This window comes from Phaseolus vulgaris, chromosome 10 (assembly GCF_000499845.2).
Source record: "Phaseolus vulgaris cultivar G19833 chromosome 10, P. vulgaris v2.0, whole genome shotgun sequence".
Taxonomy (NCBI): Eukaryota; Viridiplantae; Streptophyta; class Magnoliopsida; order Fabales; family Fabaceae; genus Phaseolus; species Phaseolus vulgaris.
This window is the reverse complement of record NC_023750.2, coordinates 2,088,913-2,101,798: the sequence shown is the minus strand read 5'-3', so window position 1 is coordinate 2,101,798 and position 12,886 is coordinate 2,088,913. Positions and strand designations below refer to the sequence as shown.

Genomic DNA, 12,886 nt, shown 5'->3' with positions numbered 1-12,886 from the left:
AAATTATCAAATTTAATTTAATTTAAATAAATAAATTTATTGATAATACAATTATTTTCTATTGCGATTTAGTTTTCTGAAAATTGTTTATAAAGAAGATAAATTTTAAGGGTTAATTAGAAAAAACAAAAAAATTTAGTTGTATATTTTTTTTTAAAAAAATTACTACTTTAAAAAAGATAAGCTCTAAAGATTATGTGATGTAACTGATTAAACTCAAACTTATTAAAAAAACTATTTATAAGTTTGAAAACTTTTAAGGATTATTAGAATAAAATTAAAATTCTAGATATCTATTTACAAAAATAATATTATTTAGGGATTTATATATTAATTAATCTATTTATAAATTTGAAAAGATTAAGGATTAATTAAGATAAAAACTAAAATTTAATGTTTGTATTAATAAAAGAAATAAAGTTTAGGGATTAAATCATTTTTTTTCTTTCTAAAATATATGCATTAACATATTAGGATTGGTTTGATTATTAGATTGAGTAAGCTAATGGATATCCAAATTCAAACTATTTTGAATAACTCCAATTTCTCACAGCTTGAATCATTACAGTCTCCAAACTATGAATTTGTCATTTCTCTCTACCTTTTATTCTAAATGAGATTACAAAGGATGACACTAAGAAATGAAATGATTCAAGTTTTGGAATGGAACTGTGCAGTTAAGAAAGTGCAGATTGTAGTAACTAAGTTTTCTTAAATGCATGCTAAGTCACTTGACATTTCCTCCACAAGATCTTGTAAAATCAGTTCTTCAAGCTCCAAACTGACACACTGTGCAAAAATTTGAGGGTTCACCCACCCATCACGCCTTTCTAGGTCACGACTTACATGATCATCTATTGTTAGGCCAGTTTTGGATCTGAGGCACAGGGACTTGTTCATATGAGTCCACACTTGATGAAGATTGTGAAACCCTTTTGGCATTGGATGAGATGGTGAAAGTGGTATAGAACAGTAGCAGAAAGACCTCCCAGAAAGTTCCAACAATGACTCATTGATTAAATCAAACAATACATGGTGATTACACTGGCCACTGCCCCCATAACTGCAGAAATCAAGGTCACTCTCCATTTCTTCATAGAGCAATGGATCAACTGGGTGGTTACTTGAATGCCATGCTGAAAGGCACTCTTTACCAGTCAGTCCACATATCTCAAGTACATATTTCACATAATTAAACTCAGCTTTGTCTCTTGTAGGGATATGAGATACAGGAAGAATGTCATAGTTCATCAACTGCTTGCTTTGGATCTCCACCTTTTGAGCATTCTCTGTGCTGTCTTTCACTTTAAGGAAATCCATTATAGCTTCTTGTTGCTCCATAATGTTTTCTAGTCCATTGTCGGGTTCAGTAATCAATTTTGGATTCACTGAAATCAAAGAATGCAACTCAGTATGCTGCAACTAACACTATTCAAGATTTAACATTCGATCATGATTATGTTAAACTGACTAAGATTTTGCAAAGAAAGAAATGTATATGATAACTAATTATTTAATGTAAACAAACCTAAAGATTTTACATTCGATCATGATTATTTTAAACTACCTAAGATTTTGCAAAGGAAATGTATATATGCCCTACTAATATATGTAAATGCATTTATATATAGTAAACAAAATTTAATCCAAACTCGTTTTGTTTCCAATCTTATGGCTTATGAAAATGTATTTAACTACAACTATTTTTGAGAAAGTAATATATTCTAAACCTTAAACCCTGATCAAAGAGTGAGATATAACCTGATTCTTCTATTGCAGCCATGCTTTGTTTTATTGGCTCAATCATTTCTTGGTCATTAAAGGTGTCACCACTTTTAAAAGAACTATGTCCAAAATCATCAGTTGTCATGATGCCCACCTTGCTACAGTCTGATCCTTGTTCAACAATATTACTAATCAGTAGATCATTTTCATCCACACTGCCAAGGTGTTTCTGAATCAAATTTTCTACTGGTGTATCTAATTGAAGCTGAGTTTTTGAATGTAAATGAAGGTCAAGCTTCTTTTTCTGATGAACAATGTTCTCAGAACTCAATGTTCCATCCCCAGAAGCTACTCTTGGCTTTGGCTCAGTTACAGATGAAATATCAGGGAACTCCCCATTCTGAAAACCATAGGAAAAGGATTGGAGATCAGGCAATGAAAGCATCCTTCGTAAGCGTATCATCAGCTTCAATGGTGAATGCCCTTTTTCTGTTCTTAATTTCAGTTTCTTAGATTGGACGTGACTTGGTTCTGGATTAAAGCCACTCTCATGGGAACCAAAATAAACTTCTAGTGGTTCTTGAAGAGACAATTTTCTACTTATGCTGTTGCTGGGATGCTTGGCGAATGAAGGAGTAAATGGACCACTCTCATTGCATCTGATCATATTAGAATCTGTCAATTTCTTAACAAATTCCTTCTTCAAATCATTTGGCATCCCATGGCCTTGAGGAAGCTTGTGAACGATAGCATCCATAGTAACGCGAAGCTTTTCTTTCCTACTTTCTCCTGTAACATGCTCTATTTTCTGTTTTAGATTCTTAAAATGTTTGACTTCGTTATGGATTTGATCCTGAGCAGACCCTGAAGAATTAGTAACATCTCTTGCAATCGTTGCTTCATTTACATTGAAACATGTTGCTCCTAAGGACAAGGACCTTAGGTAAAACTTTTTTGAGGATTCAAATTGACGTGACTTTGGTGTTTTGTTTTCATAACACAATTTTCCTTTCCCTTCGGTTAGAAAACCGTTGTCTATAGACCCAAAACTTTCTCTTTTTGATGAGGAGTAAGGTAGATTAAATGAAACGGACCTAGTGAATTTCATTTTTGTGCCATACACATGTTGTTTGTGGAGGTTATAGACCAAAGGAGAGACTGGTTCTTGCACAAATGTTGTTAACAAGTTCTCGTTCATGTTGATTGACGTAGGACAGGTTGAACTTCTATGATGTCTTGTCCTCTTTCTTGACATCTCTTTCAAAACAATCTCTTTTATCTTTCTCCTTAGAGAGTCTTTTGCCACTGAAGAACATGGTGTGATCCTTTTCTCAACCTGCAAACTTCAAATTAGATACAACCATTTATTTATTTCCCGGGTAAATCAGTGTACTCATTCTGCATTATGAACAAACCAACACATCCAAAATCCAATATCAATTGAACTAAAATTATGTTATCGTTTTCAATCTTGTTAAACTCGAAAAAATAAAAACTAAGAATTACTAGTATATGAAAAATAATATTGAATACATACATAACTAAAGCAAATAAACAAATAATAGTCTACAACTGTTTTGCCTAAAGTTAGTAAGCCTATTAGTTATTGATAATTATATCTCTTATGTTTGCAATTTACATTTTCAATCGTCATAAATATAAGCATGTTGCTAAAAAATATGATTTTCTTGCTTTCAACTCAATATTCAACATATTATGTTTCTCTTTCTTTCCTGCACTATTTTTTTGTTATAATTCTAACAATTAAAGACTACATTAGTGTAAAGGGTGACATGGAACGGGGAGAAAAGAAATAAGTTAAATCAGAAGGGGAGAACTTACATTTGAGTTTCTTGTTTCTAGGTTCAGTCCCTTCTTTCTGTCACCTGAGAATATATGTACATTGCTTGCTTGAGATTAGGAGCTAATTCTTCAAAATTTACAATGAAATGACATCTTAAGACATATTTAATCCTTAGATGATGCAGAAAAATTATCAAATTTCATATAATGATATCTAAGATAAAAGTTTATATAAAAAAAAAGTTCATCTAAAATATTTCTTAAAAAAAAAAAAAAAAGGGTTCCTTCTGGTATAGAAATAGTCAGACCATATCCTCAATAATTTTACTAATGAGCTTAACATGGCAGACAAAAGAAAATATTGATCACAGTTTTCAGGAAAAAAAATTGATTTCACTAAATCTGAATGGGAATTTTCGATAATGTAAGAATTCCTTTGATATTTTGTAAAGTTTTGACCAAAACTAGAAGAAAACTTATTTTGCTGAATCAATTTCATTTATGAATTAGTCAAGTACAAGCCATTCTTCTCCTAAAAATTTCATACAACACAGAATTCATGCCAGCTACCACTGCAACCATTAATGATAAAGAGGAAAAGTTGCAGAAAGATGAGGAAAATGCCCTAACCTGAACCATTTCTTTCATCACCATCCCTCTTGTATGCAAGTCTGTCAAAGAAATGGCGCAATAGGGGATGATACTTAATAACATGAAATAGGGACCTGTTGCATTCTGGGTGATGATTGACCCAGCGCGGTTCAGAATGTTTATCTTTCATCTTCCTTCCCATGGTTGCCAAAATTCACCTTTTATATATACAACCTTGATTTAGCAATGATATGCATTTTGTTGCTACAACCTTGTGAAACATAAGTTACAAAAACAAAATATCAAACACATATATATGCTCACAAATCTTTCTAATTAGCTTCTGGTTTCAATATAGAAACTGATTTGTAAGTTTTTCAGAGGTTTCACAAAACATGCCATAAAGAACATGGACAATTATTCAGAACCAGAAGATTGTTAAACGATAACATATGTCAAGAAAATTACCGAATGCTTCAAAATTTGAATATTCCTTGTCAACAAAAGAAGAACAAAGATTCAAGGTTGTAAATATATCTGTCTTTTCATAATGGTTTAACACCAATAAAAGATTTAGATACGAAGAAGCTATTTCTGAAATTTTTATCAAGAAACGGATGTGACTAAAAAAGAATATTTCCTTTCCACTTTTCTAGGATTCCTTATGGCTGATAAAATGCATGCTACAATATTCAACAAATAAAGTTGAAAGAAAATATTTATTTATTTTTCCATATTCAAAAACAGGAAATAACACTGTCACATGCATTGGCTTCTGTGCTTACTTTCAATACTGATTTTCTTTTGAATGTAATATATATTCATCAAGACCTCTATGCTGAAAGCTATACGCGTACAATGAATGGAGAGAGTATGTAGAATATATATGGAATAACGATTATAGAAAGATAGTTGTATACCGTAAAAGAAAATCATTAAATAAATTATTTTAAAGATAATAAATAAATAGTTAATATATTCACTATCTTATATGCTAATTTATAGATTAAAAAATTATTAATATCTAAAATATAATAAAAATTTATAAATTAGTTTTTAAATTGGTATCTGTTAGCTACCAATTTTGAAATATAAAGCAGTAGCTAAAATATTGATAATTTATTAAATATTAATTTAGAAACTAACTTATAAATTTTTATTAATAATATAATTTATTTTAAATACTAATAATTTTTTAATTTATAAAATAATATCTAATTTAATTAATATAATAAGTAGTTATTTTTTTTATTTTTAAAATTATTTTGTATTTGATAATTTTCTTGTAGTGATATGTTAGTATATTCCTTGCAGTTAATAGGAAAAATGTGACAAAGGAAGATACTTTTTTATTACGTGCTAGAGGAGGTGAAGAGGAAAAAGGTTATTTGTCTTTTTTTTAAGGTGGATTACAAGAAGGCGTATGACTCGGTGCGTTGGGATTTCCTCTACTACTTGCTGGACAGACTTGGGTTCTGCAAGAAGTTGATTTCCTGAATTAGATCTTGTTTGGAATCTACAACGGTGTTTATTCTAGTAAACGGAAGCCGAACTAAGGAGTTTTCTTTGAAGAAAGGACTGATGCAAGGTGATCCTTTAACACTGTTCTTGTTTCTTATTGCAGGCGAAGGTCTAGCCGAGGTTTCAAGGAAAGTAGCTAAGAAAAATTTGTTAGAGGATCTCGAGGTCGGGTACAAAAATGTTAAGGTTAATATGCTTTAGTACACAAATGACACCTTATGTTTATGCGACGTTAACATTAAGAATGTGTACAACCTTAGGGTTTTGTTGAATTGTTTTGAGCTTGCTCTTGGGATGAAGGTAAATTTCTCGAAGAGGAGAATCAGAGGGGTGGGGGTTGATCAGAATGTCATCCTTCACTTTGCGTCTATTCTCAATTGTGAGGTGATGAAGACCCTCTTAAAATACTTGGGGTTGCCTGTCGAGGATGTTAGAAGAGAAATGCATTTTGGGATGGTGTAGTTGACGGAATCAAGTCTAGATTGAGTACCTGGAAATGAAGATTTATCTCGATGGCTAGGAGGATTTGTTTGATCAACTCTGTTCTTTCGTCTATTTCGTTGTTCTTTTTATCCTTGTACAAGATGCCTTCCACGGTTGTGAATAAGGTTGTGACCTTACAAAGAAACTTTTTGTGGGGTTGGGGTCTGAGGAGAGGAAAATTGCCTGGGTTTCTTGGGATAAAGTGTGCGAGCCACAGGAAGCAGGAGGCCTTGACATTCACAATATTACGTTGTTTAATCTGGCTTTGCTGGAGAAATTGATTTGGTGTCTGAGTCAAACTAAGGAAGGGCTTTGGAAGGATATTCTAGATTCTAAATATAGTGGATGGAGAAGCCTTAAAGAGCAACAACTTCTCAACTCATATTCACCCTGGTGGAGAGATCTAAAGGAGGTCTGGAAGCAAGAAGTTTGGGAATCTTCCTTTGAAGATCGTTTCATGTAGGAGCTTGGTAATAGGAAGGAGTTACTTTTCTAGAAAGATAATTGGTTGGGGTCTGGAAGTTTGAAAAGTATTTTTCCAAGATTGTTTTCACTGTCAGTTTCGAAAGAGGCTAAGATTTCTTTGAGTCGGGCTTGGGTTAATAATGTTTGGGTGTGGAATTTGTCTTGGAGAAGGGTCTTTCCGCTTGGGAATTGGATCTGGTTAGTCAACTTCTTGGGGTTGTACACCTTTTGAGCCCATCTATCGAGTTCGAGGATAAATGGGTTTGGAAGGATGGGGACAGCGTTGAATATTCAGTTAACTTAGCGTATGGTTTTTTAAAGGGTTTGTTAGAAGGGGATTCTTCGAGTTTGTATAACTATTTTTGGAAGATTAAGGCTTTGCTATCAGCTCACATTACTGATTGGAGGGTCCTGGAGAACAAGATCGCTACCAAGGTCAATATGACAAGGCATGGGGTTGCGATGGATAGAACAGTTTGTTGCTTTTCCATGGAGAAAGAGGAGAGTACAAGTCATTTTTTCTTTGAATGGAGATTTGCTTGGTTAGTGTGAAATCTTTGCTATGCTTGGGTAGGGGTGAAGTCGACTGATCATCTTGAGTCTGCTTCACATTTCTTGCATTTTAACTTAATTGGTGCTACTGTTGCCGTCAACTTAGCTTTTGGAAATATTTGGATTGCTTTGGTTAGTCAGATTTGGCGTCATAGGAATAAGCATATTTTCAAGGGAGGAGTAATTGATCATTTTGAAATTTTCTCTTTGGCTCAACTGAAGGTATGATCTTAGGGTTACTCCCAAAGTTCCTTCCGCTTGTTTTTCTTATTTTGATTGTTGTCTTGATCCATTGGTTTATATGTTTTCAATTAAAAATAAGTGATTAGTGTTAAGTTGGGTTGGTGATTCTTTTTGTTGTTTGTGAATGGTTGTTGTTGTTGTTTGGACTGTTGTAGGCTTTCAGTCCAAGATGTATAAGAGTTGGATCATTCCTAAAATGATTCACATTTATTTATTTTTTCTTGATAATAAAAAAAATATAAATGTAATTCTAGTGGAGCAAAAAGTGGATGTGGGCAACAAAGTGGATGAAGCATTTGACCAAAACAAGAGAATATTTTCAACAAAGTTATCCCTTTGTTTTCCATTACCTATTTTCATCTGTTCATGTGAACTAAACTTGGAATGCAAGCTAGTAGAATCAGAGAGAAACTAATAAAGCTAAGTCACACCATTTGTTTGTTTCTCGTCTTCATTAATTCTTCATTACTTGATTTGATTTTGCTTTAATTTCTCTTTGGGAATACTCTTTACATTGATCATTAATTGTTAAAATTTTGTATGTATTGGTGCTCTGTTTAAGATTTGAAATACTAAAGTACATCAAAATTAATATTAATTGTACTTGTTGTTGACCGAATTATATTCATCATGGGCGAGAGTTATATGTAAAGAAAAATAAGGAAAAAGTGTTATGATTCATGAATCTATGCTTGTACACAATATTAATGATTTAATACTTGGTTTGACAAATTAGTTGTTTGATATATTTTTCATTAGTACTTTTGATTAGAAATTTTGGCACTACTTAGTTGAGTTATTTTCTTGGAATGTCAGTACTCGTTGATTGGAATATCTATTTATTTTCTTTGTGTTTTGCTCTTTGTCTTGATTTGTAGTTTTATCTTTCATTTTTCACCTTTTGATCTATTATTACATTTGTCTTCTATTTTTAAGAAGTTCCAATCCGAAGCCATTATATAATTGGGTGTTTCTTTTTCCACTCCAACAATTTTCTTTTATTACCCCTACATTTTACGGTGTCTTCGCACTAGAAAATTCAAAAATAAAAAATCATTCTAAAATATTTTTTTAAAAATAATTTTATAATTTCTAGATTTATATATTTAGAATTCGTGTTCAGAAAATATGTTATGAATTTTTTTGAAAAATACAATCTGTAAGTCATTTTCAAAAGAAGTAAAATAGTTTTTTTATGAAAATAATAGAGTGCAGGACAAAATTTGTTGAAATGCTGGAAAAATTAGTCCCTATAGAAATTTAACTCTCCATTTTGGCCACATAAGAAGAAGGTAAGAATGTCATAATCTTGGGAAATCATTTAAGCAAGAACATTAAATATTTTGAGTGACTGCTAAAAAAAATTATAAAATAAAAATTAATTTTAGACATAAAAAATAATTAATTACTATAATAATTAAATTAAAAAAAATTGTTTCTATTATTATTAAATGATTACTATTTAGAATCTAAATAATTGGTAGTTAAAACCTTGGTAGTTAATTATATATCAATTTAAAAACTATTCAACAAGAATATAAATTAATTTAGAAACTAAAATTTTTTTAATTCTAAAATAATCTATAATTTAATTATTATAACAATTAATTTTATTTTTTTAAAATTAATTTTTATTTTATAATTTTTGTTTGGAGTGATACCACTTATAGAGGGACAACTTACTTTAAGAGCGAGAAGAAAAATGGAAGTTTCCAATACAAATGGAAAATGCAGAAAAAGTATAAACGACAAATCTAAACAAATAATCTGTTATTTTCCAATAGGAATTGTCTTGAGAGGCTTGACTTTGTGCAAAGTAATGCTGAATTTTTCAGTCATGTCCATGTCTTGTGATTTTCCCCCATCTGCAAGCTTCCAATCAAAATGGTAAAGAAGTGTGGCCAACAAAGTATGCAGAATTCTATTAGCCAGTGGAACACCTGGGCACATTCTTCTACCAGACCCAAAAGGAATGAACCCATAATCATCTCCTCTGAAATCCTTTCCATTCTCCAAAAATCTTTCAGGTAAAAATGAATTTGGGTGTGTCCAAATGTCTGAGTCTCTCCCCATGCTCCATAGATTAATAAGAACTTGAGCATCTTTGGGTACTTTGAAGCCACAGATATCTACTTCAGCCACTGATTTGTGGATTAATATTGGTGCTGTTGGGTGCAATCTAAGGGTTTCTTTCACAACTGCTTGTAGGTAAGTGAGCTTGGAGATATTTGAATCTTCTGGTTCGAACCCAGTTTCACCAAAAACTTGTTCAAGTTCTGTTTTGGTTTTTGATAGTTTTTGGGGGTTGTGCAGCAACTCTGCCATCACCCACTCTATTGTGGCCGATGTGGTATCTAATCCAGCTACGAATAAATCCTGCCCAAAATTATGTTATAATATATGAAGACACACACGTGTATTAAATTACGTGTCGGTGTTCGATGGTTTAGGATTTAATTTTTTGATAATTTTAGTACGGTTTTAATACAATTTAAAAAAAAATACATTAATTTTTTAAAATTTTAAATTTATTGTATAAATTTTTATTATGATTATAAAAATAAAAAATAAATCTTTTTGAACTAGTCATGAAAAACATTTTTCTGCTCCAAAAAATAATCTGAAACATATTTGTGCACATAAATTTTTATTGTCAATTTATATAATTCATAATTACATAATATATAGATTTGTGTCTCGTGTCCTATATTTTAAATATTATATGTATCTTTGTGTTTGTATCAGTGTTCGTGTTAATATATGTGCTACATAGGTTATAATAAAAGTAAAATTAATAATTTCAAACAACACCTCAGGTGTCCTATTTGAGTTTGAGGAAAATAGTCGGAAGAGAAAAATTGAAAAAAAAATTCATATTAAATATTTAGTTGTTTAACGAAATAAAAATAAATGATAGTGTTACTCAATGATTCAATATATACTTAAATATTATGACATATATTTTAGTTTTGGATATATGGTGTGTGTGAGAATGAGATTGATTATATAGATAAATTTTGTTTCTTTCAGACTTTAATCAAATTCAATCTCACATTGTTTTAAGTCAAACTCAAAGACATTATATATATATATATATATATATATATATATATATTTTTTATTATTTTATTTTTTTTCCTGTGTTTTTTAAGAATATAAAATTGTGATGAAATTCTAAATTCTAAAACAAATAATATCACTCTATCTATGTATTCATCACTCATTTAATATCATTGAAGACAACATAACAAAAAGAATTACATTGAATAATTTTTAAAAAATTAGGATAAAATTAAGCTTTTCAAAAATTGAGTTTTGACCCTTAATACAAAGAGTCAAAAACTAATTAAGTCAACTAATAAATATCCAAGTTGGTCATGAGTGTGTACCTTATTCAAATTTTTACGTAAATAAATTCTTGAAAAAATATTTAAATTATTTTAGTTTTTTAATGATTTGAACCGTATATAATTACTAAAATTTATAGAGCCAAAATTTAGAAAAAATATAAGTTGTTTTTATGAGTTTGAAACTTTCTAACTTAAAAATATTTTTAATAGTTTTTTCCTTTCAACTTCATGGACACTATTTTTCTTATATTAATTAAATGCATTAAATCTGAAAAAACATCAATTATCTTACCAAATATTGTTTTTGAAAGCAAATCCAACATTGAGAAACTAGTCATCATGAAGTTTGAATTTGGTCGGTTTAACACTCACCAGAAATAGATGCAACACATCATGGCGTGTTAATTCTGAATTTTCCCTTCGGATGATATCAAGAAATGAGTCTAACACATCATTTCCATCAATGGAATCTGACCTTTGAATTCTTTCTTCAACAATGCAATCAAAAGTATGAAGTAGCGTTCGGTAATAGCTTTTCATCCTTCGCTGTGCTCCCTGCGGATCAAGTCTTCGAAAAATAGGGTAATAGTCTGCAATATTAGGCTTTGAAGCTTCTGCAAGAACACTAGAAATAACACTCCTAAACTTTTGAGAGATGCCAGAACTATAAGAAGCCAAGTCAAGGGAAAAAAGGGTGTTTGATATTGCGTTAAGCACTGTGGTAAATGCAGTCTCACCAATATCAATAGCATGACCCTTTTCACAACTCTCGTGCAAATAATCAAGTAGCTCCTTCATCTTTCTTTGGCGTAGAGCTTGGGTAGAATCAAGTTGTTGAATGCAGAATATTTTGGTGGCACAAACTTTTCTAAGGGTCTTCCATTTGGTTGACACGGGGAGGAATACTAGGGAAGATTCATCATGTGAAAGTGCTTGGACAGACTCAGGTATAAATCTACTAGCCAAAGCTTGGTCCTTTTTTTGAAGGGCTTCTTTGGCTATGGTTGGAGAGGAAATGACCACAGTGGTAATAGTGCCTATTTTAACAGTCATAATAGGGCCATATGTTTTGGAGAGTTTATGAAGTGTTTGGTGCAGTTTTGATGGCCAAAGTTGTAGTATGTTTCCTATGATGGGATAACTGGGAGGACCAGGTGGTAGCTTGGGATATTTTATGCTTTTGCTACTAAGGCTAAAGACCAGGATATGGATGCATATGTATACAAAGGTAATGAGTTGGATGAATGTCATGTTTTCCATGGCTTGTGGCTGTTATTGTAGATTGCATTGCAAAATTAGGTTGGTTTATATAGGATAAATTTCATGTGTCCCCACTTTGTGGAATTATAATCATTATGTTGACAAAGCAATTTCCAATTGTGGAAAACAAATGTTGGAATTAAATAATCTGGGTTGGAAGAAAAACTTGAATAATACTAACAGGCTTGATCAATCCACCACACTTTAGAAAAGTGTTATATATAAATTTTAATTTTGTATTACATGATATTGATTAACTTATCACTTAATAAGATCTTCTACATATATGATGAGAAAATCAAAACATCTTCTTAATATATATGAGAATGTCAAGTGAATTATCATTACATACTATTATTAGATATTAATTCAAACCATATCAATATATTCAAGTGTAAGTGTAGAATAAATCTTTTAGTTTCCCCTTGAATATATTTATTAGAGTATATTTCGAACAATCTTATAAAGGCATTTGAATGTATTTGTGCTTTGTTTTTTTTTAAATCTTTACAAACACAAATTTAAATCTTAATCAAGTAGCGTGTTTTCACAAAATATCTTTTATAAAGATAAATCAATTAAGTTCATAATGTTTTCAGTGTAATGGACAAAATAGTCAAAGATATATTCGTTGAAACTCTTTATCTTTTAATTAATACATTGCGTTATGATCAAATATGATTTGTATAAGTTAGCACAATGTAAAAGTTAAATGATTAAGTATGGAAATTTTCATATCACTTGTTCATCCAACGTATGATCTTCGTCTATCTTCACTTGATCATTGTCTAGTCTTTGTAAGGCTCATGATTTCTTGCATGCAGTGTAGCGCGTTCATCATCATCGTCTAATGCATTTGTCTTTGAGCTCTTTGGTGTTTAGACTTCGTCTAC

The 12,886-nt window shown here is 31.0% G+C and overlaps 2 protein-coding genes across 2 annotated transcripts; both read right to left on the bottom strand.

Annotated features, from left to right (window-relative positions):
• Positions 1–513: 513 nt before the first annotated feature.
• On the bottom strand, positions 514–4,668 carry LOC137819543 (uncharacterized). Its single transcript, XM_068623426.1, has 5 exons — positions 4,588–4,668; positions 4,159–4,390; positions 3,568–3,611; positions 1,762–3,061; positions 514–1,388 (listed from the first exon to the last, which is right to left on the bottom strand). Exons 2-5 carry the CDS (start codon positions 4,319–4,321, stop codon positions 712–714), a joined length of 2,184 nt encoding a protein of 727 aa, XP_068479527.1. The 5' UTR covers positions 4,322–4,390; positions 4,588–4,668; the 3' UTR covers positions 514–711.
• A 4,382-nt stretch (positions 4,669–9,050) lies between these two features.
• LOC137818757 (cytochrome P450 76T24-like) lies at positions 9,051–12,028 on the bottom strand. The gene is made up of 2 exons (XM_068622355.1): positions 11,106–12,028; positions 9,051–9,759 (listed from the first exon to the last, which is right to left on the bottom strand). The coding sequence occupies exons 1-2, from the start codon at positions 11,991–11,993 to the stop codon at positions 9,154–9,156; spliced, it is 1,494 nt and encodes a 497-aa protein (XP_068478456.1). The 5' UTR covers positions 11,994–12,028; the 3' UTR covers positions 9,051–9,153.
• Between the last annotated feature and the right edge of the window lie 858 nt (positions 12,029–12,886).

Bases quoted from the DNA above. Each gene is read 5' to 3' on its own strand.
- LOC137818757 (XM_068622355.1), bottom strand. From the start codon at position 11,993: ATGGAAAACATGACATTCATCCAACTCATTACCTTTGTATACATATGC. The intron at 9,760-11,105 runs GTGAGTGTTAAA...AATTTTGGGCAG, and splicing joins ATGTGTTGCATCTATTTCTG to GATTTATTCGTAGCTGGATT.
- LOC137819543 (XM_068623426.1), bottom strand. From the start codon at position 4,321: ATGGGAAGGAAGATGAAAGATAAACATTCTGAACCGCGCTGGGTCAAT. The intron at 3,612-4,158 runs GTTAGGGCATTT...ATATATTCTCAG, and splicing joins TGATGAAAGAAATGGTTCAG to GTGACAGAAAGAAGGGACTG. The intron at 1,389-1,761 runs GTTATATCTCAC...CTTTGATTTCAG, and splicing joins GGCTGCAATAGAAGAATCAG to TGAATCCAAAATTGATTACT.